Source organism: Schizophyllum commune, assembly GCF_000143185.2.
Source record: "Schizophyllum commune H4-8 unplaced genomic scaffold SCHCOscaffold_7, whole genome shotgun sequence".
NCBI lineage: Eukaryota > Fungi > Basidiomycota > Agaricomycetes > Agaricales > Schizophyllaceae > Schizophyllum > Schizophyllum commune.
The window spans coordinates 1,452,222-1,476,440 of NW_026089544.1; the positions used below are offsets into that span (position 1 = coordinate 1,452,222).

At 57.3% G+C, this 24,219-nt stretch overlaps 14 protein-coding genes across 14 annotated transcripts; 10 read left to right on the forward strand and 4 right to left on the reverse strand.

Annotated features, from left to right (window-relative positions):
• Window positions 1-103: 103 nt before the first annotated feature.
• On the forward strand, window positions 104-852 carry SCHCODRAFT_02629233 (uncharacterized protein). Its single transcript, XM_050345517.1, has one exon. It carries the CDS (start codon window positions 143-145, stop codon window positions 572-574), a length of 432 nt encoding a protein of 143 aa, XP_050199666.1. The 5' UTR covers window positions 104-142; the 3' UTR covers window positions 575-852.
• Window positions 853-1,036: 184 nt separating this feature from the next.
• SCHCODRAFT_02702255 (uncharacterized protein) lies at window positions 1,037-2,657 on the forward strand (the record flags this gene model as incomplete). Its single annotated transcript, XM_003031279.2, has 6 exons — window positions 1,037-1,509; window positions 1,568-1,834; window positions 1,887-2,031; window positions 2,083-2,178; window positions 2,234-2,465; window positions 2,539-2,657. The coding sequence occupies 6 exons, from the start codon at window positions 1,037-1,039 to the stop codon at window positions 2,655-2,657; spliced, it is 1,332 nt and encodes a 443-aa protein (XP_003031325.1).
• Window positions 2,658-3,046: 389 nt separating this feature from the next.
• Window positions 3,047-4,152, forward strand: SCHCODRAFT_02581288 (NAD(P)-binding protein). The gene is made up of 3 exons (XM_003031278.2): window positions 3,047-3,106; window positions 3,159-3,380; window positions 3,439-4,152. The coding sequence occupies exons 2-3, from the start codon at window positions 3,264-3,266 to the stop codon at window positions 4,108-4,110; spliced, it is 789 nt and encodes a 262-aa protein (XP_003031324.1). The 5' UTR covers window positions 3,047-3,106; window positions 3,159-3,263; the 3' UTR covers window positions 4,111-4,152.
• A 71-nt stretch (window positions 4,153-4,223) lies between these two features.
• SCHCODRAFT_02749494 (uncharacterized protein) lies at window positions 4,224-6,234 on the forward strand. Its single transcript, XM_003031277.3, has 8 exons — window positions 4,224-4,419; window positions 4,474-4,674; window positions 4,734-4,819; window positions 4,866-5,002; window positions 5,061-5,304; window positions 5,358-5,501; window positions 5,555-5,666; window positions 5,726-6,234. The coding sequence occupies exons 1-8, from the start codon at window positions 4,294-4,296 to the stop codon at window positions 5,762-5,764; spliced, it is 1,089 nt and encodes a 362-aa protein (XP_003031323.1). The 5' UTR covers window positions 4,224-4,293; the 3' UTR covers window positions 5,765-6,234.
• Window positions 6,235-6,352: 118 nt separating this feature from the next.
• SCHCODRAFT_02629242 (uncharacterized protein) lies at window positions 6,353-6,667 on the reverse strand (the record flags this gene model as incomplete). Its single annotated transcript, XM_050345518.1, has 2 exons — window positions 6,353-6,400; window positions 6,449-6,667. Coding segments are annotated over 2 exons (267 nt in total), but the record flags the coding sequence as incomplete, so codon positions are not given.
• A 100-nt stretch (window positions 6,668-6,767) lies between these two features.
• Window positions 6,768-7,556, forward strand: SCHCODRAFT_02629245 (uncharacterized protein). Its single transcript, XM_050345519.1, has 4 exons — window positions 6,768-7,125; window positions 7,179-7,283; window positions 7,305-7,311; window positions 7,346-7,556. Exons 1-4 carry the CDS (start codon window positions 6,923-6,925, stop codon window positions 7,421-7,423), a joined length of 393 nt encoding a protein of 130 aa, XP_050199668.1. The 5' UTR covers window positions 6,768-6,922; the 3' UTR covers window positions 7,424-7,556.
• Window positions 7,557-9,032: 1,476 nt separating this feature from the next.
• Window positions 9,033-9,637, forward strand: SCHCODRAFT_02321106 (uncharacterized protein). The gene has a single exon (XM_050342368.1). The coding sequence runs from the start codon at window positions 9,084-9,086 to the stop codon at window positions 9,468-9,470; it is 387 nt and encodes a 128-aa protein (XP_050199669.1). The 5' UTR covers window positions 9,033-9,083; the 3' UTR covers window positions 9,471-9,637.
• Window positions 9,570-10,092, reverse strand: SCHCODRAFT_02629248 (uncharacterized protein). The gene is given in 3 exon segments (XM_050345520.1): window positions 9,570-9,913; window positions 9,966-9,999; window positions 10,012-10,092. 1 exon segment carries the CDS (start codon window positions 9,850-9,852, stop codon window positions 9,640-9,642), a length of 213 nt encoding a protein of 70 aa, XP_050199670.1. The 5' UTR covers window positions 9,853-9,913; window positions 9,966-9,999; window positions 10,012-10,092; the 3' UTR covers window positions 9,570-9,639.
• SCHCODRAFT_02629250 (uncharacterized protein) lies at window positions 10,070-10,403 on the forward strand. Its single transcript, XM_050345521.1, has 2 exons — window positions 10,070-10,331; window positions 10,379-10,403. Exons 1-2 carry the CDS (start codon window positions 10,093-10,095, stop codon window positions 10,395-10,397), a joined length of 258 nt encoding a protein of 85 aa, XP_050199671.1. The 5' UTR covers window positions 10,070-10,092; the 3' UTR covers window positions 10,398-10,403.
• A 2,289-nt stretch (window positions 10,404-12,692) lies between these two features.
• Window positions 12,693-13,641, forward strand: SCHCODRAFT_01127496 (uncharacterized protein; the record flags this gene model as incomplete). Its single annotated transcript, XM_050341074.1, has 2 exons — window positions 12,693-12,836; window positions 12,889-13,641. Coding segments are annotated over exons 1-2 (804 nt in total), but the record flags the coding sequence as incomplete, so codon positions are not given.
• Window positions 13,642-14,279: 638 nt separating this feature from the next.
• Window positions 14,280-15,692, forward strand: SCHCODRAFT_02321153 (uncharacterized protein). The gene is made up of 5 exons (XM_050342369.1): window positions 14,280-14,501; window positions 14,559-14,873; window positions 14,928-15,125; window positions 15,177-15,591; window positions 15,642-15,692. Exons 1-4 carry the CDS (start codon window positions 14,423-14,425, stop codon window positions 15,416-15,418), a joined length of 834 nt encoding a protein of 277 aa, XP_050199673.1. The 5' UTR covers window positions 14,280-14,422; the 3' UTR covers window positions 15,419-15,591; window positions 15,642-15,692.
• Window positions 15,693-18,519: 2,827 nt separating this feature from the next.
• Window positions 18,520-19,987, reverse strand: SCHCODRAFT_02504324 (uncharacterized protein; the record flags this gene model as incomplete). The annotated part of the gene is made up of 8 exons (XM_003030883.2): window positions 18,520-18,550; window positions 18,604-18,696; window positions 18,742-18,915; window positions 18,966-19,209; window positions 19,269-19,408; window positions 19,464-19,549; window positions 19,608-19,805; window positions 19,853-19,987. The coding sequence occupies 8 exons, from the start codon at window positions 19,985-19,987 to the stop codon at window positions 18,520-18,522; spliced, it is 1,101 nt and encodes a 366-aa protein (XP_003030929.1).
• A 67-nt stretch (window positions 19,988-20,054) lies between these two features.
• SCHCODRAFT_02581299 (uncharacterized protein) lies at window positions 20,055-21,456 on the forward strand. Its single transcript, XM_003031276.3, has 2 exons — window positions 20,055-20,522; window positions 20,572-21,456. Exons 1-2 carry the CDS (start codon window positions 20,062-20,064, stop codon window positions 21,323-21,325), a joined length of 1,215 nt encoding a protein of 404 aa, XP_003031322.1. The 5' UTR covers window positions 20,055-20,061; the 3' UTR covers window positions 21,326-21,456.
• A 230-nt stretch (window positions 21,457-21,686) lies between these two features.
• Window positions 21,687-23,347, reverse strand: SCHCODRAFT_02544874 (uncharacterized protein). The gene is made up of 3 exons (XM_003030882.2): window positions 22,989-23,347; window positions 22,654-22,942; window positions 21,687-22,604 (listed from the first exon to the last, which is right to left on the reverse strand). The coding sequence occupies exons 1-3, from the start codon at window positions 23,238-23,240 to the stop codon at window positions 21,904-21,906; spliced, it is 1,242 nt and encodes a 413-aa protein (XP_003030928.1). The 5' UTR covers window positions 23,241-23,347; the 3' UTR covers window positions 21,687-21,903.
• Window positions 23,348-24,219: the final 872 nt, after the last annotated feature.

Genomic DNA, 24,219 nt, shown 5'->3' on the forward strand with positions numbered 1-24,219 from the left:
AATCGCGCGCCTGCCACTCGCCATCAACTCGCCACTCGTGTTCATCTCGTTATCCTTGTATTTGTCTCTTCGATGTTGCTCACTCTGCCCTGATGAAGGAAAACGTATACGACGTAGACGCAAAGGCTTCATCGCGCATGACATGGTCAAGGAGAGAACCTCTGCAAACGTTCGACCTGATTCTGGCCATATTGTCATCGCGACGTCAACTGTGGCCACTTCATCAGGTTTACTGGGCGCCCTCTTTATTATGAGCTTCTTTCAGACTCGGGTACATTACTTACGGCAGCCGAACAGGTGCTCGTCCCACCCTAGTGTCCACTCTCAACGTCTACAATTCACCGATCTTCTGGCGCGCTCCCAAGCCTCGGAACTGCAGAGCAGTATCGACACCCTTACTCGTCGTACCGAACACGACCTCATCACAAAGCTCCCTTCAAATGCTAGCATTTGGAGTTGGCAGGGGAAGATTGTCCATAGATTGGAGATGTCAGCCATTCCGGCTGCCTCCGACATCGATGGGCATAGCGTCCCTTTCTCGGTGCTGACACGACCATGTCCGCAGCTCGGCTGACATACTGTCTTCTCACCGGACGCTGCTACCTCTGCCACATATTCCTTCGCTTACGAACTCCGCCTTGTTGTCTGCATGTCGCTTACCATCCGACGGCTCTCGGTTTGCTTGTTAACGTCTACACACCTATGCCCACCTTCTCAGTAGTCTTCTCTCTTTGTGGACTCTGGAGCAAGGATACAGACTGCTTGGCGCTGGAAACTCTGGAGCCTACAGCAGTTCAGGTTGACCGACCGAAATTACGGCTTGCCGCGGGCATGATTGCGTGTAGATATCCCACTTTGAAGCTACGTTTGAGGCGTAGCAGCGGCCGATAGGCTGCGTTTCTGCTGCCTGCCTGCCCGAGCGGCGTCATTGGCGAGGTCGGTCTGTGGAAGACCTTTGTGGGTTCACAACTGAACGCACACGTGATGTCTCCGATTCTCACGCTCCCTCCCTTGTTCCTCGCGTGCACTCCACGCCATGTCCCTTCTCCCGTCTATCAGTACGTTCATCACCCGGTCACGCAACCCAGCCCATGTCTTAGACTACCTTACACGAACCGTACCCCAGCATCTAGGCTCTAGCAACCATGAACAGAGTCGAAATCGGCCTGCAATCCTCCTCGTACTCGGAATCTCCCCCGACAACACCGATCTCGCACGGGAGCATGGGGCGGTGCTAAACGATCTGGTCAGCGAAGTGCAGGGCTGGACGGCTCGGGCGAATGTGGTCGGGTGCATCACAGCGCCACCTCCTATCGCAAGGCCAAGAAGTGTGCATCTAGGGAACGAAGGAGACTCCTTGCTGTCCTGCGCACTTGCGGTGTTCCCTTCGGCATCTGCACGCGCATTCCGCGTTGAATACGATGATGATGGGCGCGTACGCGTCGGTAGATGGCATGCTTTTGGCGACAAGCAGAAGGAAGATCCTGGCGAGGTGATCGAGGGTCTTCGGTACGTCCCGAATCATACTCTGCCGACTGTCACCACCTAAATGCACATTCCCCTTCAGACTAGAAGACCTCGCAAACAAGCACCTCATCACTCTCTCAGCATCTCTCACTGTCCCGCACGCCATCACGCGCTCCCGATCGCTCCTCAACCTTCACACATCCGCCACACCCTTTCTTACAGGCCTCCCGCACACCCTCTTCTACAACAAGCGCATCCTGGAACGCGGCTGCGTGGGAGTAGCGCTGGATACATGGCCCCAAGCAGAAGTGAAGCCGACGTTCTCGGGCATGCGTCGCGTCGACGAGAAGACGTACAGCGTCACTGAGTGCGTATGCTATGCTGTTCGTGTTTGGCTTGACTATTGACTAGCCGTGTAGAGCGCAAGGCAACCTCATTACCGGCCTTTCTGGCGAGAAACCGACCCATCATTTCCTCCGCACAGCTCGGAAGGCTGGTGCTGAACCTGCGATGTCGCTAGTCGAGGACCAGGGCTTCGCACTTGGTGTTGTACGAGATGGAACGGTACGCAGTCCTGGCTTGCGCTCTAAATAGTCGCTGATTGCATGCATTCAGGTAACGCAAATGCACACCATCATGTCGAGTGACCCATCTCGAGGGACGCTTGCGCTTGAAGAGGGTGCCTATATCCCCTCGGGAAAGGATGTTGCTGTGCGTATCCCTCTTCATCTCGGCGCTCCCCTATATGCTGACTATCCCTTCTCAGTTCTTCGTCCGCGACCCATCCGTCTCAAACGCTGACCGCGACTTGCTGAGACGACCTTCCCAGCCAAATATCGCGTTCGTCAACCCGCCCTACATGACTTCTGTCGAAGTCGAGCCCTCGCACGCTGAAGATCGCGCTGGTTTGAATGCGGTCTTCCCCGACTCCGCTGAGGAGATTGTCCTCCCCGACACCTTCCTTGCTTCTAGCGAAGAGGGGTTCAGCATGATGGAGGGTGGGCGGTGTCGGATTGGCAGCGCGGTCGGGTTGATGTCGCTTGGCGATGGGCGATGATGGATTTGACTTAGGCTTGGGCATGGTGTGCGGGTTGTGGTGGCCTGACTTGAACCTGAAGAGGCTAGGGGTCGTCTACTTCACCTTCGCCTTCTCTGTACACAGGGTGTTCTTCCATGAATACGTCGCCTGAATGCTATACGCTGAGGCGATGCTTTTGGAAGACCTTGTTTCGTGTTCAGAAGTCAACATTGTGTATGGAGGTTTGTTTTGGTGAGTGGAGGTCTTTTTCGTCGGACCTGCAGTTTAACTGAGTCCTGCCGACTCGGTGCACACCGCTGATAGCGATAGATTCTGGAGGTGAGTTTACGCGTCTTCTCAGTTCTATCGCTGATAGGTGTTTCTAAGTCGCATTTATAGTCTTCCCTCGTGGCCTCGCTGCAGCTGCACACGCAGATCGATCTCGAGCTTATCGAACCCGGTCTCTCGAAGTGAGTAGGACCGCGCCTCTGCAGGACATGCAAGCGCTTCGACATCTGCGAAGTCGTCTTAGGAAGCGTTGGTCATGCTCAGCTTACGGTTTCAAGACGCGGTACACTGTTGCAGATCGACATCACGCGTACGGGCTTTCTCCCCTCCTCGGTTCGTTGCATCATTGCGCCCTGTGAAGAGGAAGTCTTATCATCGCGAGCAGTTGCAGTCATCCTGACGCCGGGTTGATGTGAGCCTTGCGTCCATATAAAGCGGAGGGGATCGTTGTGATCTTCACTGGATCAGACACCTTACCTCACGTTGCGCCATGACCACCACCATATCAACTGCGTCGGGGCTCCATGGTAAGGTCGTTATCGTCACTGGGTCATCAAGAGGCATTGGGGAGGAGATCGCATACGAATTCGGCAAGCATGGCGCCAAGGTAGGATATCATTCGCTTGCGGTGTAGCCAGCGACGCAGACTCACACAATACCTACAGATCATGATCACATACGTCTCTGAGACCAGCACGACCCGCGCCCATAGCCTCGCTACTCGCATAAACGAACTTAACAATGGCGCCCAAGCAGTCGCCGTCCGCGCCGACCTCCGCGATCCTGAGGCCCCCGCCGAACTCGTCAAAGCTACGCTCGCGGCCTTCAACACCGACGCTATCGACGTGCTCGTTAACAATGCTGGGACCGAGCTTGTACGGCCGATTTCGGAGACAACTATCGCAGACTACGAGAATGTCTTCGACATCAACGTCCGCGCGGTAATCCTTCTGACGAAGGCCGTCGTCCCCGTCCTGCGCGCTCCGGGGCGCATCATCAACATCTCGTCCATGGCCGCGAGGCGCGGGGCCGCGTACTACGGCCTCTACGCTGCGAGCAAGGCCGCGCTGGAGGGCTTCTCTCGCGCCTGCGCGGCTGAGCTAGGCGCGTTGGGGCACTCGGTGAACGTCGTCTCGCCGGGACCGATCGTGGGCACCGAGATGTTCGAGATGATACCGGATGCTTATGTGGAGGAGCAGAAGCGGCGTACGGCGATGCAGCAAAGGCTCGGGACGATGGGGGATGTTGCGCCAATCGTGGTGTGGCTGGCCGGCGAAAGTGCGAGGTGGGTTACAGCGCAGACGATTTCTGCAACCGGTGGTGCAGAGATGTATTAAACTCAGATACATGCGCAATATCTATGTGGAGCTTTATACGGCGTTGGTCGAAAGCATGCCTATGCCTGTGGAGATCAACTAGGAGGATGTGACTGAAATCACGGTCACGCCCCGCGCCACCTCTCCCACAGCGTTCATCATTCCTTGCCGTGCGCGCCATTCAAATTCTTATACCTCCTCGCCATGAACTATGCTACCTTCACCGACCACTCGCGCATACAGTGGGCCCTTATGCCATCGGATCCCCAACAGCAGCAACGTCGATCGGGCCTCAAACCCACCAACCTACCTCTCGAACTGCAGGTTCAGGTGAGTGCTTGCAAGCTGCTCGCCTTTCTGTGCTCTTCAATATCTTCTCTATAGGTTCTTCGACAGTGTAGCCCCAAGGATCTCCTCGCCTTGAGCCAAACTTGCTCGACGTTCCAGACCATCTTGGACGACAGAGCTGACATTTGGGCCGACGCGAGGATGTATCTGGGTGCGCCCGCGCCGCCTGGAACCTTGAAAGATCATGGGCCGGTCGACTCTGAGCGAGCATGGGCAGCCTATCTTTTCACCGGCGCGGTACGCTATATGCAGCATACTACGAATACGCTTGCTTACGCTCTTCGCAACCCTTGCAGCTAGACCTCTTGATCGATGCTCCACCCGACTGGGCCCTCCTATACACCCAGAATTGGATTAAAGCAGATGAGCAAAACGCTTCAAAGTACGCGCAGAACCGGCATCATCGCATTTTACTCACGCGCCTTCAGGATTCGAACGTTTCTCTCTGAGGAGCCTTTTAAAGAGCTCGAGGTCAAGGTCACATTCGCACAGATCATGCGCACCCCTACTGGCCGAGCGCTCTTCGATGCATTCCGGAGAGACGTCGAGGTCATCGACTATGCCTGTGAGTACAGTGCGGATAGCTTGATACATCCAGACTGACGTGTCGCGCCGCCGGTCAGCCTGGACGTTGGTCTTGCCATCAATGCTGCGAGAACTGGGACTCATAGCCTCCTGCATTCTGTCTGCCTCTCCGCGTGGATTCAGGCCCGACGAGCTCGACAGGGTCATCTGCCCAGACTGCTGCCCCGACCCGACTAACTTTCGCCATGCCCTGAATGCCCTTCCAGCTCGCATATCGAAGAGAAAGTGGTTCGCTCTGAATACGGTTACAGTAGGGTCGCTCACTCACCACTATCAAGAGAAGTGGGCTGCTTGTCCCTGTCCTTGTAATCACACCAGCTGACGTCGCAAGCTAGACATCCTGGCCTTCTCTTGGTGTCACCGATCTTGCGGATACCCAGGCTCGCATACTGTACGATATGCCTGAGTGCCCCAGGGGTGCAACATTGCTACCATGTCCCCTACAACTCGCGTGGCCTGACATGTCACGAGCGGATGTGGTGAGCTGGCATGATTATCTTACATCCGCACGACCGTATAACCCTAGCTGCAGTCATGGGCCAATCAATCCGGGGCACGTCCACAAGTGGTTGGCACCCCTTCCGTTTGGAAACCCCCTGGTAGATGTCAATCAGCCAAGCAAACTCCGCTCGATCATCAAGCGTGTACGTCGCCTGCTCAGCGTCTAGACTGCCTGCAGCACTCATGTCTTCCTCCTGAGCAGTGGTTTGCTAGGGTCGCATCAGAGACTGCGCGCGCTTAGGTTTCTTTCGCCATTATTAGCTTCTGTCGCGACTCAAGTCTACGTCTCCTGGAACTCTTCAACCAGGCACTCTTCTCTCCGCGACATCTCCTCAATATCGAGCTGGCCAACTATGCGCTGTCGCGGTATTCTATTCGTCTTTTTCGTCCCTGCGCTCCGATCTTTACTGTCCTACGTTCCGACTCTACTGTCTCTGCGCTTTCCTTCAACCCTCGCGACAATCCTACCTACGCGTTACCTCTTCACAATCCACACATGTATCATATCGAGATACCCTGATACATGACATAGCTGTATCTGCCATCGGAAAATATAATCAACGACGACACCTAATTTACGTGCGCTACTTTCGTCGCACGACCGACAATTCTGCTCATAGCAGTGTCACTTGATGGACCGCTGTACTTCCTCGGCTCAATGCGACATCTTCTGCTCGTCTGCTACGTACTCGCAGTCGCTGGAAAGCTCCGGTGTTTGATCTGAGGTGGGCTCTTTCGCGTTGTAGAGAACGGGTGGCTAGCGCGCGGCGTAACTCAGCAATGCGCACGCACGACGAGCCAGTTGACGATGGATTATGAAATGAATCCTTCAACTGGTGCCCACCTTCACGTAGATGCGCAGGGATTCCCAGGCGAGCTCAGCCGCTCCGGTGAAAGTAGTTGGATATATATGAGGCGGGCGAACCCCAGAGTAAGGATGAAAGATGGATTGAGACGAGAGGGCAGGGCCGCGATTCGAACGCGCAAGGGCTCCCGACTGAGCCACCGTGCCGGTAGGGGAAAGGGAGAGGGCCGAGGGGTGCGTCGAAGTCGGCCGCGTCGAGGTCGAGGGCGGGTCCGCAAGGTGTCCGCGCGAGCAGGGTGACTCCACAGCGCAGTGCTCATCCCGGCTGACCAACACACCCTAGGATATGCGGACCGGGGAGGACATTATCGCTGTGGTCCTGAACCCGGACGACGCTTGCGGACGGCGCCGAAGTCGAAGTCGAGGTCGAAGTCGCCGTCGCGGTCGTTGTTGCCGTCGAGTTCACGAGGTGTCCGCGCGAGCAGGTTGACTCCACAGCGCAGTGCTCATCCCGGCTGACCAACACACCCTAGGATATGCGGACCGGGGAGGACAGATCGCTGTGGTCCTGAACCCGGACGACGCTCGCGGACTATGTCGGAGTCGGAGTCGAAGTCGCAGGCCGCCGGGGCCGTCGTCCAGCAAGCGAGACCGAGCGGAGCAGGTGATTCACCAACGCCAGCGCTTTCCCCAGCTGATCAGTCACCGTTAGGTGCGGACCAGGGCGCCTCTAGCAACAGTGGGCCTGAACCCCGGATGTCGCTCGCTGGAATGCTGAAGTCGAAGGCCGTCGTCCACTGAGAAAGTATGTCAGTACAAATCAAGTCAAGCGCCGGATGCAAGCACTCACCTGGGAGGGAAGGGAAGGGAAGGAGGGGAAGAAGATGGGGATTGGGAGACTGGGGCGCCCGTATATATACTACTGTGCGGTGGCTGTATCGACTTTCCGCAAGAGCTGTGCAAAATTACACTAAACAAACGCGCTAAACAGAAGCAAACAGTGGCGCACCTTCGTCAACGACCAGCTCGCCCGCCATGTTCCCCCGCCAGCTGCGGCGCTCTCAACCGTTCCCTCTGCTTGTAGAGGTCGCGTAGCATAGTAGAGCGCGTCGGTAATGCCAGTGGTGGGTGCGAGATCGTAATTAAGTTGTTGAGAAGGATGGGCCAGCACCGACGCCGACGACCAAGAGCGTTCGGGACAAGCGCTCTGCCCCGCGTCCTTCCCCGCCTAACGATCGACCCCGCCGCGTGGAGTGCCACGTTGCGCGCGTGCGCCGAGGACGAGGGCGGCATGGGCCGCGACGGCGGGCGCGTCGGCGAATGCCGAGCGCTGCGGCCATATTGCACAAACACGCGCAACTTCCGCCTTTGCTTCCGCGGCGACGCTCCCTCGCTCGCTCACTGGAATGGTTCGTCATCTCCTCGCTACGGTCAAGGTGCTATCACCGGTTCTTAAGAAGACCCTCCTCTAGACGGTCTACATATACATCTCGGGCCGCTGATACGAACGGACCGCGCCCTTAAGAATGCCTTCATCAAAAACCAATTTTACCGTGCTTGCTACCAATATTGCTATTCCTCTGAGCCTGTCAGAGAACTCGGCTCTCACTCTCCTCACCCATTTTGAACAACGGACCCTGAACGACGTGGCGACTTTCGAGGGAAATCGATGACACGAAGACCGACACGCGGGTGCATTGATTGGGACTTACGATAGGGAGATGGATGGGGAAGAGGGCGCTCAGGGCGGCGAGGGAGAGGTCGTCATTGGCAGCGAGTACCTTGCGCGAGGGCCAAATTTGACTCGTCAACAGGTTAGACGCCCTCCGACTGCACGTTCGACGTTCTGACGCCCCTGCCCGTGTCCTCCCCCCCGCATAATCATACCAATACCTTACCTACTTTCCAATCTATCTTCTCCTCGTTTTCCGTCATTATCTTTGCGCTACTCCGTCGAATTTTGCCTTAGGCAGCCACTGCTCGCCTCCTATCCTCTTTCAACTTCGGCACTCCGAGGTATCACAGCTGCCGCCTTGGGAACTCGATGCACGACTCGCATAGTCAATTCGACGCTGATGGATCCGTCCTCGACACCCTCTGACGCGCCGCCCTTGCCCATCGCAAGGGCTCAACTTTGGCTGCGACCGAGTCCAAATAACCATGTTGCGGAGCGGCGCACGACTCAACTGGACTTGAGACACCCTTCTTGCAATTGCCTCCTTCCTTATCCTCCCTTTCTCACTAGCTCAGCATCGACACTCACTCGATCCGATATGCCCGCCCCCACTCCTCCCTCTTTTCCCAACTACGCGCCTGTTTGTCAACATCTTTTCCCGGAGACGCTCACGTCGTTAGTCGATTGCGACGACCAACTCCCTCACACTCCTCGTACCCTTCGACAGTTCGATGCGACCCGGCTCGACGCTCGATACATTCGACCAAGTTCGTTAAGCTAGGCATAACGCTACTGCACCTGAGCCTATGGAAGTCCCTGATTACACGTTCGAGGTATCTCATCCTCTCCGTACAGTCCTTGCAACCCTGTCCGACGCTCGAGAAATCTGCTCGTGTGCTGTGTACCGGCCCAATCGTCTCACTATCCTTTGAGAGGGCTATACTCATGCTGGGAGGCTGAAGGTACTCGAAAGCACGCCATACGCGGAGCTCGAGGGCAGTCGCATCAAGCGAGCGAGGGAGCGTCGCCGCGGTCCTGGTTCGCGGAAGCAAAGGCGGAAGTTGCGCGTGTTTGTGCAATATGGCCGCAGCGCTCGGCATTCGCCGACGCGCCCGCCGTCGCGGCCCATGCGCGCCACGCGGCCCGCCGCCCTCGTCCTCGGCGCACGCGCGCAACGTGGCACTCCACGCGGCGGGGTCGATCGTTAAGCGGGGAAGGACGCGGGGCAGAGCGCTTGTCCCGAACGCTCTTGGTCGTCGGCGTTGGTCCTGCCCCCTCCTTCTCAACAACTCGATCTCGATCTCGCACCCATCAATGACTCTACCGACGCGCTCTACCATGCTACGCGACGTCCACAAGCAGGGGCAACGGTTGAGAGCGCCACTGCAGGCGGGGGCGAAGATGGCGGGCGAGCTGGCCGTCGCGCAGGTGCGCCACTGTTTGTGTTTGTTTATCGTGTTTGTTTAGTGTACTTCTGCACAGCTCTTGCGGAAAGTCGATACAGCCACCGCACAGTAGTATATATACGGGCGCCCCAGTCTCCCAATCCCCATCTTCTTCCCCTCCTTCCCTTCCCTTCCCTCCCAGGTGAGTGCTTGCATCCGGCGCTTGACTTGATTTGTACTGACATACTTTCTCAGTGGACGACGGCCTTCGACTTCAGCATTCCAGCGAGCGACATCCGGGGTTCAGGCCCACTGTTGCCAGAGGCGCCCTGGTCCGCACCTAACGGTGACTGATCAGCTGGGGAAAGCGCTGGCGTCGGTGAATCACCTGCTCCGCTCGGTCTCGCTCGCTGGACGATGGCCCCGGCGGCCTGCGACTTCGACTTCGACCCCGACACCGACATAGTCCGCGAGCGTCGTCCGGGTTCAGGACCACAGCGATTTGTCCTCCCCGGTCCGCATATCCTAGGGTGTGTTGGTCAGCCGGGATGAGCACTGCGCTGTGGAGTCAACCTGCTCGCGCGGACACCTCGTGGACTCGACGGCAACAACGACCGCGACGGCGACCGCGACGGCGACTTCGACTTCGACTTCGACTTCGGCGCCGTCCGCAAGCGTCGTCCGGGTTCAGGACCACAGCGATAATGTCCTCCCCGGTCCGCATACCCTCGGGTGTGTTGGTCAGCCGGGATGAGCACTGCGCTGTGGAGTCACCCTGCTCGCGCGGACACCTTGCGGACGCGACCTCGACCTCGACGCGCCCGACTTCAACCCTCTTTCTTTCCCCTACCGGCACGGTGGCTCAGTCGGGAGCCCTTGCGCGTTCGAACCGCGGCCCTGTCCTTTACAAAGCCCCAACCGGCGTCACTTGGCTCAGCTTCTTCTTCAAGATGTTTTTAATAGTGATATTGATATCGTTTATGTGTTCACCTCTGTTTACTCGAATTGAATGAGCCCCCTACGCACTTGTGTCTCTGTGACTGCTCCTAATTTATGGCTGCCATGTTGAATCCAAGGGCTCTGAACGCTCACCATCCTATCGCTTGAGTACGGGTACATAGAATTTGTGCCACGTGCGCTTCAAGCACGTGGTCTGTTCAACTTCGGAGACTGCCTGTTGATCCCGCGGACTTAGTGCGACCACCGCTTGTCCCGACGTCGTCCTGCCACCGCGCCCAGTGCGAACAACGCGTCGCTTTCTGATGTTCCCACTTTCTTCTCGATGTTCATCGACCGGATGCGTCCTAATTTGCGCTCTCCGTCGTATCTGACGCAGCTCAAGGCATCCAGACTAGGTCCTCGATGACATTGGCCTCCGCGCGGGAGCCAACTTGACATGTCCCGCAACGCTTTTCTTCTACGTATCCCCGGTCCGTGACTTGCCCTATGTCCCGGCTATCATGTCAGAGTTCCTGCGTTTTGCGGTCGCTCAGGTCTACTTCGCCTCAAGAAACGGCTTGGAGACGCTCGTCTTGGAGAGCACCACCATCAGGGTCATCGCTGCGTCTTGTGGCGCTGCTGCTAGCACGATCATATACCGTGGCTTTAAGCCAGCACAGGACGACGCTCAGCCTGAAACTTCCGAATCGGCGACACCCAGCCTCGAAGGAGAGCCGCTTGAAGATGTTGAAGGCGCACCGCTGGGTACGGCGGCCCTTGAGAGCCCCGATATCATGCGACCCGTTTATCTTCGTGGTGAGGAACCATTTGGCTTCTTCCGATGGTGCGCTCTTGACGGCGAGTACAGAGATGTGTGCGGCAGACGTGTTGGACGTGATTCCGCGTACATTGCGCTTGCCTACGTGCGATGAGTACCCGTCGCAGATATCCCTCCATGCAACACCTGCAGAAGAAAGTTGCGCCATCGAAAGCATCATCACGACCCCCATCGACGACACACTCTTTCCCGACTCACTGGACAAGCCCTCGACGCATCATGTGTCTGCCGACTTCCAACGTGTCGGCGTCTTCATCTCTTTCGCCTTCCTCGCCATCTGCATGACTTGCTATGCTCTTTGGAAGCGTTCCCATCGCCCTACATACTCGGTTCATGGACCAGCTATCGCTACAAGCAGCACGCGCAACGAGGACCCTCAGGGCGCGGAAGATCATGTCGATGATCGGGATGCTACTGGAGCATCGCATCGCGGGGAGGGCGAGAGCGACGTGCAGGAGGACGAGAGCGACGCGCAGGAGGAATGGGCGAACGAAACTCGGGAATCGCCAGACGTCAACCTCCCCGCTACCAATCTTTCTCCCGCACCTGGAGTGCACGCAGCGGAACAGACGATAAGAGAGGCTACCGGCGTACGTGTCGGAAGCCTCGCCAACGTCCCTGTCGAGAACGAGGAGAACGCGCGCATACAAGTTGCAGAGGACAAACGCGTCGAGCGAATTGACGTCGCTCAGGCCGAGCAAGTCGACGTCGCGCTGAACGCGAAAGCCGACGTCGCGCTGAACGCGAAAGCCGACGACGCGCTCGATAGGACAGGCGACGCCGCGCCCACGCAGCAAGTCGTCGTCGATCCCAGCCAGCCAGCCGGTCATACACCCTCGGCGCTCGTGCAAGACGAGCATGCGAGGTACGCACACCATGAGCGGCTCGATGCCGCACTCGACGAGAAAGCTGGCCATACGAGGGGCGGGCAAGCATCCCCTGCGCTCGGACAACCAGCTCTGGATGTCCCCTCCGAGCAGGCCATCAATGCGCTCGTGCTGAACGTCCTGAACGCGCTTGGCGGACAGACTTTCAGCGTGCTTGCCGATCAGGGCACGAAAGTACCTGTCGACGACGACGACGACGCACTTGGCGTACAATCCGTGAACGGGCTCGGCACGGGGAAACCGATGGACGCGCTTGACAATCAACCCGCGGACGAACACGGGCAACGATATCTCGGCGTGCCCGGTAGGAAAGTAGAGGTTGAGGCCGACGAAGATAACGCGGACGTACCCACCTTGAAAAAAGAAGTAAACGTTGTTCGACCTATCAACGGCGATGGTACGTGCTATCATTCTCTGCTTTCGGCGACATATGCTGAAGGTAGCGCGGCAGTGAGCGCGGCCCCCGAAGCCCTTGCAGCTCCCGAAGCCAACGCAACTCCAGAAGCTCTCGGCACCCTCGACGGTCGGCACGTCGATACGACTGCCCAAGGATCGCAAGATAGCAGCGATTCACAAGTTGGCGAGCCGCCTGCTGCAGGGATCGATAGCGCGCCTGCCGCGAGGGCCGAGGGTCCACATGTCGAGCACACGACCGACGTAGGCGAAGGACAAGCCACTAGCGCACCCGACGAGCAGGACGAGGATGCGCACGTTCCCGCGAAGACGGACAGCATGGATATGGCGGTTGAACGAGCTCTTGATAATCGCGCTCCAGATATCGACGGTACGTCGCTAGCTGTCGTCCGATCCTGATCTACATACTGAAGGAGCTGTAGCCTCCGCGAATGGCAGCATCCCCGCGACTGGTCAGCAGCGTGTCCAGACGGCGAAGGAGCAGACTATTGGGGAACTCAAAGAGCAGGCTATGGGCTTGAGGGACCGGGAACGCGAAGACGATGTTGACGAAGCTCCTGAGGTGCCTACTGAGCAGCTTAAGAAGGCGGATGCGCCAGTCGGATCAGCAGACGATGGTGTTGGCGATGTCCGTCGGATGACCGACGCCGTTGCTTGCGCCGTCCACCAGACGCGCGACGCCGCTGTCGGTGTCGTCCACCAAACGCGCGACGCCGCTGTTGGCGCCGCTCGCACCACCGCTGACGCCTCAACCTCCACCGCCGACGCGCGCGTGCACGCCGCTCCTACGACCTCCTCCGTCTCGATCTTCGCCGCTCCCTCGACCACCTCTGTCTCCACCCACGCCTTCCCCAATACCACCGACGCATCCATAACCGCCTCGCCCACCACCGCCGACGCAGCGACGAGCACGATCCGCGAGGGGTACCGCGATGTGGGCGTACAGGCGCGACCATCAACGAGCAGCGGTGGCGTGCAGGTGCGACCGAGAATGGCGAGCGGCGGTGTGCAGGTGCACCCCGCGACGATGAGTAGTGGTGTGCAGGTGCGACCGGCGGTGGGTGAGGGGGGCGTACAGGTGCGACCATCGACGGCGAGCGGTGGCGTGCAGGCGCAGCCATCGGCAGGCGTGCAGCTGCAGCCAGTCATGCCGCCCACGACGATGAGCAATGCGCAACTCGCCCCCTCTGCCGCGCGCCCCCGCTCCTCCTCCGCCCCCACCACCCTTACCTCAACCCCCTCCTTCAACTCCATCCTCGCCGAAGCGCGAGACCATCTGAGTACTTGCGCAGAGCTGTCGTCGCTCGCGGCACGGTCGGGCTCTGCGCCGGCTGTCGTAGGACTGTCGAGTGGCCTTGCTTGGGGATTGTCTTCGACCTCTTCCTCATTCGTCGCAGGAACCTCGTCCGCAGGAGTGGGCCCGTCGAACAGCATTGTGTCCACCTCGTCCGCGCCCCCTCCCCGCCCCGCCGCCTCCTACTTGGGCCCGAGCACTTCCTTCCTCGACGATCGCCTTGGCGGGAGTGGTAGTATTGCCGGTACGTTGCCGTGTCACCTTTTACTTCTGGACTGTGTAATAACTTCGATACAGGACGTGAGATCATGTCTTCTTCTACGATGTTGATACTGAGTATTGCAGCTGTTGCAACTCACAAACCCACCGTCGATGACGAGCCAGCTATCGACTTCCCCGAGCAACGAACGGAGGATGCGCCTACGCTTGATGAGCATGTGCCGGACAAGGAGGCCGACAGCGTTCTTGTCAAGCATGTCGAGCGTGTACTCGTCGGAGTGGACGTAGATGACGGTGATGCGGGCACTAAGCAAGTCATCAATGGACTTGAAGATCAAGCTGGAGACGCGTCCGTCGAAGGTACACGTGCTGTCGAAAGCGCTGACGAAGGAGCTCCTGATGAGCAGGCTCCTCCAAATGCTCCCGCTGCGCCTGTCGCGCGCATGATTGGGGAGCAAGTCGAGCCAGTCATGAATGTACCCATCAGACAGGCTGATGAAGGTCGCGTATGGAGTGACTTAGGTGCGTCTCTCCTCGTGTACTAGCCTTCTTTCCTCGTGTATACTCAAGGCGATACAGTGTCTACAACTCCTCAGCTTTCAAGCCCAACGCATGATGTGCAAGTAGACAACGCGCCCGATGGTCCGGTTATCACCGCGATTGTGAAGGAATCCAACGACTTCCTCGGCGAAGGACCTGTCGACGAACCAGTGGAACGGTCTGAAGATGTGCTCGCGTCGAAGAATGAGATTCTTCAGGCCGGAATATTTACCGACGCGCTCGACGAACAAGCTATAAGCGCCCCAGACCAGCAAGATTTCGACGCCCCCACTGCTCGGGATACGATGTCACCGGCTAAGCAGGTGCTCAGTGATCACGCTGTGGACATTGCTGGTATGTCGCTATCCTATCGTTGATGTCGCTACTGAGCTCAACGCTACTCCGCAGCTCGCGAGACTCCTGCGCACGCCGTGCATATCGCTGACTCGCCTGGCCGTCGAACTGCTGATGCGACCGCTGTGGAAGAACGAGTCAGGAAGAAGTCAGCCGCTGCGCTCATAGATCGAGCCATTGACGTGCTTGAGGAACGATCCGCCGACGCACCAGTTCCGCGAGCTGAAGGCCGCCGCCTTCTAGACATTGACAGTACGTCGTTATCTTTACGCAGCCCTTGACAAGTTGTCCGACGCACTACAGCACCACCCGCAACTCAAGATGCTCCTAGGGAACGCATTCACTACAAGCAGAAGGTCGATGCATTCGAGATCAGAGCAACCGAAGTGGTACATGAAGAACAAGTCCCCGGCGTTTCTGATAGGCAAAACATCGACGCGACCGCTACCAAAGTCGAAGGCTTGCCTGCGGATCACGCCGTCGACGATACCTTCGATGTCGCTGGTATCTTGTTACTGCTTCCGCCTCCTGATCTTGTATACTGAAAGCGTCGTAGGTACCACGAGCGCACACTTCCCTGCCTCTGACCATCAAGCATCCTGCGGGCTTCAAGAGCATGACATCAGTCCGCTGCACAAGGGAACCGCCCAAGTGCCTGTCTCGGGGGATGCAGACCCGACCAAGCATACCACTCATGCACCCGAGTCCGCCATTTTGGGTATGTCGCTCCAGCTTTCGCCGGCTCGCACGCTATTGAACTTGATGCAGCGTCTGTAATCGTAGTTCCCGCCGCTCACAAAGAACCAGCTACGGGTGCTATCGAAGGGAAGAATAACAACGTTAACAACCAGCCTGCGGTCGGCGCGTCCATCGAAGAAGCTGGCGATGCAACTGACAAGCAAGACATCGATGCGCTCAACGGTCCATCCGCCGAGAAGTCGATGCCTCAGGGAGATGACATACCCGCCGAGCAAACCCGACAGGGCCACGTTGCGGATTCTGCTAGTACGTTGTTGCCTCAAACTCCTACGACGTTTACTTGATGCGCAACACAGAACCTCCGAGTCACGAATCCCCTCCCTATCATGGAGAAGCTGTAGCTGTAGTCAAGGATGTCGACGTCCTTGACGAGCATGTCAATGAAGCCCGCGACGAGAACGTCGAGCAAGAAGCGAAGTCTGAGCAGGAGCGCGTCGAATCGGACAGGAAGGATCTACGCGCCGCGCATATCGGTCATGCGCTCGACGAGCCCGAGGATGCGCTCTTCGAGGAGGCTCTCAACGTGCTCGAGAGTCAAGCTCTGAATGTGATCCTCGAGAACTTCGTCGATGTACTCGGCGTAATGGGTTTCGGAGCGCCTGATCAACATCATAACCACGACAATGCGCCTAAGGAACCAACTGGCCACCGCGATGGTCAAACTCTGCGTGATTCTGCCGAGGGTGATGGTATGTCTCTGTTCTGCTCTACTGTTATGTGTACTGAAGGTGAAGCAATCTGGTTCAGCGCAAACCCCTCGCGAGCTCAACAGCGCGCATGACCTCCTCGAGCCTAACAATGCACCTGAAGCCGCCGAAAATGCGGATTCGGCGCCGCCTGAGGAAGCGCTGGCGCGCAACCATGACAATGCGATCCCAAACCGCAGGACAGGGGCAGCGGAGCGCCACGAAGATGACGCAGACAACGCAAATGTAGATAAGGGAGAAGCAGCAGCGCCGGAGGATGAAGCAGACCCGGACGGGAATGCTCACGGGGATGGTCTGACCCGGGGAGTGGCCGGAGCAATAGGCGAAGAGGATGTGACGCTGCAGGACGATACCGGCGACAAGGAGATGCAGACTCAGGGTGAAGCGCCGCACGAGGATGACCCAGCGCCGCGCGAGAAGGACCTGGACGCAGCGGACAGCGAGGCTCACGTCGGTAACCAGGCAGCGGAGGGCGCATCGACGAGCGCTACAGGGGAGGCGCAGGCGGATTCAGATGAACAACTTACAGTTGCACGTTACGAGGCTCCCCAGGTCGCGCCACGTCAGGCAGCTGCTCTGGCGCCGACGCAAGACCCTATCCGTGTACTCGAAGAAGCGCCGCCTCCTGCGCCTCCCGAGGTCCCAGCTATCGCACCCGCTCGTACTCGCACGGCACCTGTAGCAGCCCCTCATCCCCCACCGGCCGAAGCCCACCCTCCCTTACCTGTTCAAGTTCGTGTTCCGGCACCAGCCCCAGTCCAGCATCAACCTCTTGGACCGCATCCCCTCCCGGAGGTACGCCCTCCCCATCCCCATCCTACGCCGAGCATACGGCAACATTCAGCACCTTTCGAGCGCTCTACGAAGACCAAGCGCACACCACCGGCGCCTGCGTTTGATCCAGCACAGGGTTTCGCTCATAGCCCTTCGTTGGACCTCGCGATCGTCCATGAGCCAGTGAAGGTGGGGGTCACTGGTGCTCTGCCAGAGCCGTTGTTTGTATTTGGACTGAAGCTCAACTACAATGATGAGGGCGTCGACAAGGCTGTCGCTGGCGAGGTCAACGACGAATATGCCATCATCAAGGCTTCAGGGCCGGCGAACATAGTCGTCGAGGGGCAAGGCGTTGTGGACAAAGCCCTTGAAGTCAGCAGTGCAGTCGCTGGCCAGAACGATGGAGCTCGGGTACTCGATGGTTCTCAGGTACAATCGGCACTGCTTCCGCGGCAAGGAGCTCCTCCTCTCGACGCCGACGATACAGTTGCTGACCAGGACGAGCGAGCTTCTGGCGTTGAGCATTCTCAGGGTCACGTCGACGGTCCCGTCGCAACTGGCTCAGGATCATCGCATAACATGTCTCGCGAGCTGGACACGACTTCAATTGCGCTGCCCTCGGGTCCATCCACACATCCCACCTCCTCGTCCACCTCCTCGACTTCCTCAGCCGAGCCGGATGAGTCGGAAAGCAATCTTGACGAACCCGTGTCTGTTCCCGCAAAGATCGATCGCAAGGGCAAGGGCAGAGCAACCGCTCCTCCTGAGGATGAAGATATCTCGTGGCCGTCATTCGAGACCGTATTCGCCCCATCCTCAGAAGTCAACTTTCAAACAATACCTTCATCGGTTGCAGAGCACGATCGGCGGCTGAAAATGCAGATGCAAGGCGATGGCGCACGCCGTGCTTCCTCCTCTCGGCGGACGACGAGCACGGACGATTGGGAGAACCGGAGGCCGGCTTTCTCCGGTGTACATGCGCACGCGGAGGACCGTTCGAGGGAGGGGAAGGTTGCAAAGGCGGCCAGGGCCGCAACAAACACGGCCAGGCGACCGCGGGGAAGGTGAAGCTTACGAGGAACACCGAGTGTCGGGCGGATAACATGCAAGTTCCCAGTCTTGGACGACGGGTAGTATCGTGAAGCGGGTTGCGAAAGAGTGAGGACGAGGAGGTTCGGGTACATTATTGTCGGCTCAGCTCGCGCATTCGGACTGCAGCCTTGTAAACTCATGTCGAATATCGTGCCATTGCCATCTGAGCTACGTATACACGCTCGAAGATACGGACTCATAAGGATAGGAATAAATAAGTCGTACTGTACAAATCGATGAAAATTACAGGGCGCGAGATTGAGTACGAAGCCATTAGCGATGAAGACTCGAGCGGAAACGAAGAGGCTTCGCGGTCAGACTGAACACGCGTACTTGTCATACCAGCTATAGGGATGGATAAGCAGACGAGTTTGCCATGGATTGGCAAGAACACCTACCTGATGGTGTGCAGATTGCGGGCTGATTTCTGTGTCCCCCACATCTGAGGCATGAACCATTCGTAGATGACGCCCGGATTGACAGGGCCGTGACTGGTTGTGTTAGGAAAGTGCCAACACCAAGATACTTCCACTCACTAGTCTCGTTCGTGCCATATCAGTCCGCGCGAGGTAAACGGTTTGCGCGATGCCTGGTACCGGATGCTGGGATCCGAGGCGTGCAAACATGTTGTGCAGTACGTGTATAACGGAATTTGGGGGATGATGTCGAGACCCTGTCCACAATCGTGGCCAAACAAGAGTTCAGAGTGTCTGAAAGCGGCGTCAATGGGGATACGGACAGTGAAGGCAGGAGCACGGACTTTTCGAAGAAATGGGAGTTGAGCGACTCCACATTAACAGTGTTTGCGGCAAACCAACGCTTCTTTGACTCGCGGCAGGGTAGATGGTCCATGCTAAGGCGAAAGGCGTCGGAGAAGGGGTAGCAAACGGGGCAGATGATTCTGTCGAGGTCGTGAAATCTGAATGCGCGCGGCACGGAAGACGGAGTGCAGGAGGCTATCAGCCCAAGCTCTCGCAGCATGAATGGTAGAGCAAGGGTCCAAGCTATTGAAAACAACGCGAGATTGAGCTATGCGAAAACAAGATATGCAGTCTAAGCTTACATGCGAGGTCAACCACCCGGAGGTCTCTTCGGAAAGCATGAACGAGCTTCTGACAGGTTGGCGTGCGCATGATCTCCTGAAAAGTCACCGGGGTCTTCTGCAAGGCCGCGAAAGGCGGCTCCCGAAGGAACTGCTTGACACTACAAGTGCATGCATCGATATGCGAGCAAACGGAAAGGGAATCAGCTAGCGCACCGTAGCCTATTCTCTCTTTCCTTGATGTTCCAAATCTCCGAGTACTGCTGCAGCCATTGGGGCGGGACCACAGCGCAGGCGTCCAGCTGTGCGTGAATGTGAGCACCAGCATGAGCGCATTAAATAACGAAGAGACAAACGCACCGCCCCGACGAACAGCTCTGTGGCCCAAGCTTTCTCCATTGCAGCCAAAGAATGTCCGATTAGAGTCGCAGGTGCAGGAGCGCCAATGCACGCCCGTGCCCTGGCCCAGATGCCTGGCCTGGTAGCGAGATGATGTCGGAAGGTGCGACAGGTCTGTCCCATGACGATAAGGCAAGCTGGGCTGCTTGCTTCAAGGATCTATGGCGAGTTCGAATAACGCACGAAGGAAAGCAGCAGACACTCACCATGAGTAACGTTTCCAAAGGCAAGTCGAGGAGGGATATGAGAGCACGCAAGGCCCGATGTTCATGCGCTTTGGGTTCCGCTAATATGCTCGCCCACTGTTTGCGCGAGCCATCTGAGAATGTAGCGAAGTCCATCGCAGCCGCTCAGACGGCAAGGGGTGGCGCGCGGAAAAGGGTGGTGAACGTAGTGGAAGAGGTGACCCGATCGCATGAATTCAAGCGCGCGCCGCCTTGCCTTTGCCCGTCATCCCTGCATCTCGCTCAATCGACTTCTTGTCCAACTCGCCCTCTTGGATATCATGGGCATAAGCCAGAGCACCTCAAATGATGACTTCGGATCTTCCTCGTCAACATCCATCTCGTCGACCCAGGCTACAGACTATCCTATCGCTTCGCCCCTCGGATTTCTAGGCTCATTACGGAGGGCCTGGGACAGGATCAACAGAGGCGGACCGGACAGCCATCTTCAGATCATCTGCCTACGGACCTCCCATACTCCTTCGACCATCTATCTCGCCAAGTACGCCTTCCCCAGCGTGTACGACTTTCATGCACGTCAGGGCCAAGACCAACGATCGCCCGTAGGCAGGCCCCTCTGCGTGCTCAACTGCACACTTCAGGAGGTAGAAGCGTACCAAGCAGCGGGTCAGTATAGGTACAACGCTCTCCAGTGAGTCACTTGTACGGTTTTCTCGCTTCCGTCGCTCACCATGCTTCAGTTACGATAAAATCTCGCCTACTTTACTTCCCCTCGAAATTCTACTCCGCATCGTCAACGTTGCGGAGCACGTCCAGGACCGGAACATGCTTACCCTGGCGATGCTGCAAGCCGATCAGCAACTCCTCCACGTTGTCATTGGGAACACCCCCTTCGACCCACGCCGTCCTGCACACATCGACGAGCTCGCCTTGATCTCTCGCTTCCTTCGAATGGTCGAACGGCTCGCTGCCTACCACCTAGAGCCTGTGCTGGTCGAACTACTCGCTCGCATTCTGTTGCTTCACCCCGCCTCTGATGACACTCTCGCTGCTCGGCAATGTCGCGCCTACGCTCAGGTCAGAGGATTCTGCGAACACATCGAGCTTGCCGTGTCGAAGCGCACATACGAACTCACTAGCCACGCTGTGCTCCTCCACAACCCGACGTGCGCTCGTCCTGCTGACTGTGCGGCTCGTTGGGCTGCTGTCATGCAGCAGTTGTCCTCCGGCTCGATGGGACTGGAGCCGCTCTCGGGCGACATCCTGGGGATGATTCGGTGCTCTGTCTGTCGCCATAACCTGCTGGAGAAGGATCGGCTGTGGAAGAGATGGTACGTTCATCACCTGCCTATGTGGGTCGGACTACCGTCGTGGGAGGTTCTGCTGGAAGGTCGGGACAAGTTTTACGAAAGTCACAAGCAGGAGTTCGAGGTCAGGGTTCCGAGATATCGTTACGTGGATTTTCGCGCAGGGGTATCGGCGCCTAGCACCTAGGCACAATGTTTCACTCTCCCGCATACGGTATCATTCGTGAATCCCTCCCATTACTATAGTATACCTGGATCGTAAGCATGTATTTGAGTAGTATATCGAACAGATTGTGTACCGAGAGTACACTAGCCGCATTCTGCATCGCACTATCGAAGGAGCAAAGCCTTCTGAATGTTCTCCATCACTATTGGAGGTTGGACAAGCCATAGTATGGCACTCTGTTCATCGCATGAGTGCCAGCTCGCAGTGGTGGAAGGCTGCATTCAAGGCGGAAGCTTGGAGCTCCGGAACGCAGATGCGGTCCCGATGAAAGGACGCGATGAACGAGAAAGCTGACGTTCAATGGGCGTGTTTGTGCCCGGTTGGACGAGGAGACCTTCGGAGGAGTATGGCATTACAGGTCACTAACGAGGATACAACGATTACAAAGAACGGTAGGTATAAAGTCGGGCAGAATATTGACGAATAACATAGGAAACCCAATAAAACCAATCCAAGGGAAACAGTGACAGAGAGCGAGTCCCAAACGAGTGAAAGGATATAACAAAGGCGCGAGCCGGCAATTACCACTACATGCAGTCCTACTCGTGCATGCTCGTATCCTTGTTCGCCCGCTTGCGACGCCCCTCGCCCTCATCCTCCTCATCCTCATCAAACTCAAGGTCTCGCTTCATCGACTTCGAGGTGCTGGCGTAGATCGGGATCTCTGGCTCGTCCGCAGTGAGCAGCTTGACCACAGATTCCGTGGAGGGCGTGGGCGAGTTGACGATGTCGGAGAACACGTAGACGTCTTCACTGGCACCGGAGGAGGAGGCGACGAGTGCACCACCATCCTGCGACGGGCTTTGGGCAGCAGCGAGACCATAAGAGGCGAGCACAGCTGAGGAACCCACAGCAGGGACGAGAGGTTCGGAAGCGGAGGGGTCCGGGTTCAGGAGTTCGTCGACCGCAGCAATAGAAACAGAGCCAGCAACTCCCTCGGATGCGATATCGATGGTACCGGAGGCAGAGGGCGTAACAGAAGTCGCATCAGGAATGCCCAAGCCAGAACCGGGTGTTGAAGCCAGGTCTTCATTCACCTCGCGATGTACGTATGGATTGTCGAAGTCGTACGTCGTATCGATATCGGCGGGCTGATAATTGCTTTTGGCCTTCTTCGAGAATACCGTAGGGATCGGAAGTGCGGAAGCGATCTGGGCCAAGTATGACGGTTGACGAGGAGCCAGCGCGCGAACCCGCGGTGGCTGCGGGACCGCAGACAGGTACTTGATGAATGCATTGACTAAGAGCGAGATCAGAAAGTGAGGCTAACATGTCCCATTACCACGCACCACACTTCGTGTTGACCTTGACAGGAGGTGGCAAGTCGCTGTTGGCTACCGTGTGGTGGTGGTACACTTTAACGACGACTTCGGCCAGCGGCGTGTAGAGGTGTTCCGCAAGCAGTTCGGGGCTGATCGTGTCGCGGTTTTGGGCGGCGTAGTGAGCGATGTACGCGGGGAAGAGGTCGGCGAGAGTCTTGATCGTATCTACATCAAGCGGGTGACCTTGAGGCGAGACGGTCCAGTTGCGGACAAACGCAGCGGTCGTTTCGCACTTCAGAAGAATATTGTGGAGTATCTAAAGGGAATGAGCCAGAGGCATGGTGCATTTGCATACAACACACCTGATCCAGTTCCAGATTCGAATTCATTCCCACCTCGCCCACGCTGATTGCGACCGCTTGCCGCATGAGATTTTCGCCTTGCCGCTTGAGGAGCCGAGAGCGGTCATTTGTCACCTTGTCTTCAAGTTCCTTCACCTGCCCTGTGGTTAAAGGTCCGAGAAGCGCAGACATCGATTGTGCTTTGGCAAGAACGGCAGCGTTCATTGCGGCCTCGCGGACATCGGATAACGAAGGTGGACATGTTGAAGACATGTTGACAGTAGATTGCCTGTCAAGGCGGATACGGGTGCTCTGGCGGAGGTGACTGGCGATCCGATGTGGGCGAAGGCAAAGGAGGACGCCGCAGTGACTGTCCAAATCAAGACTCGCGCTTGAGTCTCACGCGGGTGACAAGAAATTGCCGTGACACTGCCGTGACAGCCATGCACGGCCGTGCATGGCCTACAATATACGACCATTGCCATGACCGTGTCATGTCAATCGTGCGTTGTACGTGACACTAGCCATGACCATGGACTCAGGAAGGTCTCTACGTCAGTAACGACAGGGATATGCAATTCATCTTGCTCTGAATGTCTACCCTTCTAATCACGCACACGACGTCCCTTGGCGCCATCGGTGCGCCAACTGAACGAGTGCTGGTTCCATAGAAGAGAGCCATGAAAGTCAAGACAGCGTATATGATGAAGTAGGTGCGTATGTGTTACCCGTATGTCCACGTATGGCCTCAGGAAGGACTTGTCAACCGCGCCTACTGCCATGAAGACCATGCCGCAGCACATGGTTCGCCATGGACGGGCCATGACTGCCGTGCAGATGACCATGCACGACCATGATGTGGCTGTGTTGGATTCCGTGACATCCTTCTTTCCTGGATTGTGACCCGTTTAGATGGCGGCAAGAATGGCGTCTAATTGTCTCTTTAGGGCTACATATTGGCAGTCCAGGATGGCGAGGACCCGTTCAGATGCAAACTGCGCCGGATTGCCCATTTTTGGGCCCCGACGAGGAGGGAACGAAGCAACAATGACCAGTCACAAAATTTGAGTTTTCCCATTTTTGGTCCATATGGAAGAGATGGTTCTCATGAGCTTGTGGTACCGATGAGCGAGCGTCAAAATGAGAAGAACATGGTTAGGAAGACTTTGAAGTATCGGAACCGTGACATGGTCCTTGCACGGCTCTGCATGGCTGTCACGGCACGGTCACGGCAATTTCCTGATGCCCGTCT

What these genes read in the sequence shown, in the direction of transcription:
- SCHCODRAFT_02321153 (XM_050342369.1), top strand. Translation starts at nt 14,423, where the DNA reads ATGATTGGGGAGCAAGTCGAGCCAGTCATGAATGTACCCATCAGACAG. An exon ending in TCGCGTATGGAGTGACTTAG is followed by an intron (nt 14,502 to 14,558) that starts GTGCGTCTCTCC and finishes AAGGCGATACAG; the next exon opens with TGTCTACAACTCCTCAGCTT. An exon ending in TCACGCTGTGGACATTGCTG is followed by an intron (nt 14,874 to 14,927) that starts GTATGTCGCTAT and finishes GCTACTCCGCAG; the next exon opens with CTCGCGAGACTCCTGCGCAC.
- SCHCODRAFT_02629250 (XM_050345521.1), top strand. Translation starts at nt 10,093, where the DNA reads ATGTCCTCCCCGGTCCGCATACCCTCGGGTGTGTTGGTCAGCCGGGAT.
- SCHCODRAFT_02581299 (XM_003031276.3), top strand. Translation starts at nt 20,062, where the DNA reads ATGAATTCAAGCGCGCGCCGCCTTGCCTTTGCCCGTCATCCCTGCATC. An exon ending in TATAGGTACAACGCTCTCCA is followed by an intron (nt 20,523 to 20,571) that starts GTGAGTCACTTG and finishes ACCATGCTTCAG; the next exon opens with TTACGATAAAATCTCGCCTA.
- SCHCODRAFT_02629245 (XM_050345519.1), top strand. Translation starts at nt 6,923, where the DNA reads ATGTCGGAGTCGGAGTCGAAGTCGCAGGCCGCCGGGGCCGTCGTCCAG. An exon ending in AAGTCGAAGGCCGTCGTCCA is followed by an intron (nt 7,126 to 7,178) that starts CTGAGAAAGTAT and finishes GCAAGCACTCAC; the next exon opens with CTGGGAGGGAAGGGAAGGGA.
- SCHCODRAFT_02629233 (XM_050345517.1), top strand. Translation starts at nt 143, where the DNA reads ATGGTCAAGGAGAGAACCTCTGCAAACGTTCGACCTGATTCTGGCCAT.
- SCHCODRAFT_02544874 (XM_003030882.2), bottom strand. Translation starts at nt 23,240, where the DNA reads ATGTCTTCAACATGTCCACCTTCGTTATCCGATGTCCGCGAGGCCGCA. An exon ending in CGAATCTGGAACTGGATCAG is followed by an intron (nt 22,943 to 22,988) that starts GTGTGTTGTATG and finishes CATTCCCTTTAG; the next exon opens with ATACTCCACAATATTCTTCT. An exon ending in CAAGGTCAACACGAAGTGTG is followed by an intron (nt 22,605 to 22,653) that starts GTGCGTGGTAAT and finishes TCTCGCTCTTAG; the next exon opens with TCAATGCATTCATCAAGTAC.
- SCHCODRAFT_02581288 (XM_003031278.2), top strand. Translation starts at nt 3,264, where the DNA reads ATGACCACCACCATATCAACTGCGTCGGGGCTCCATGGTAAGGTCGTT. An exon ending in TCGGCAAGCATGGCGCCAAG is followed by an intron (nt 3,381 to 3,438) that starts GTAGGATATCAT and finishes CAATACCTACAG; the next exon opens with ATCATGATCACATACGTCTC.
- SCHCODRAFT_02749494 (XM_003031277.3), top strand. Translation starts at nt 4,294, where the DNA reads ATGAACTATGCTACCTTCACCGACCACTCGCGCATACAGTGGGCCCTT. An exon ending in CCTATCTTTTCACCGGCGCG is followed by an intron (nt 4,675 to 4,733) that starts GTACGCTATATG and finishes CAACCCTTGCAG; the next exon opens with CTAGACCTCTTGATCGATGC. An exon ending in ACATGTCACGAGCGGATGTG is followed by an intron (nt 5,502 to 5,554) that starts GTGAGCTGGCAT and finishes CCCTAGCTGCAG; the next exon opens with TCATGGGCCAATCAATCCGG.
- SCHCODRAFT_02629248 (XM_050345520.1), bottom strand. Translation starts at nt 9,852, where the DNA reads ATGTCGGTGTCGGGGTCGAAGTCGAAGTCGCAGGCCGCCGGGGCCATC.
- SCHCODRAFT_02321106 (XM_050342368.1), top strand. Translation starts at nt 9,084, where the DNA reads ATGGCCGCAGCGCTCGGCATTCGCCGACGCGCCCGCCGTCGCGGCCCA.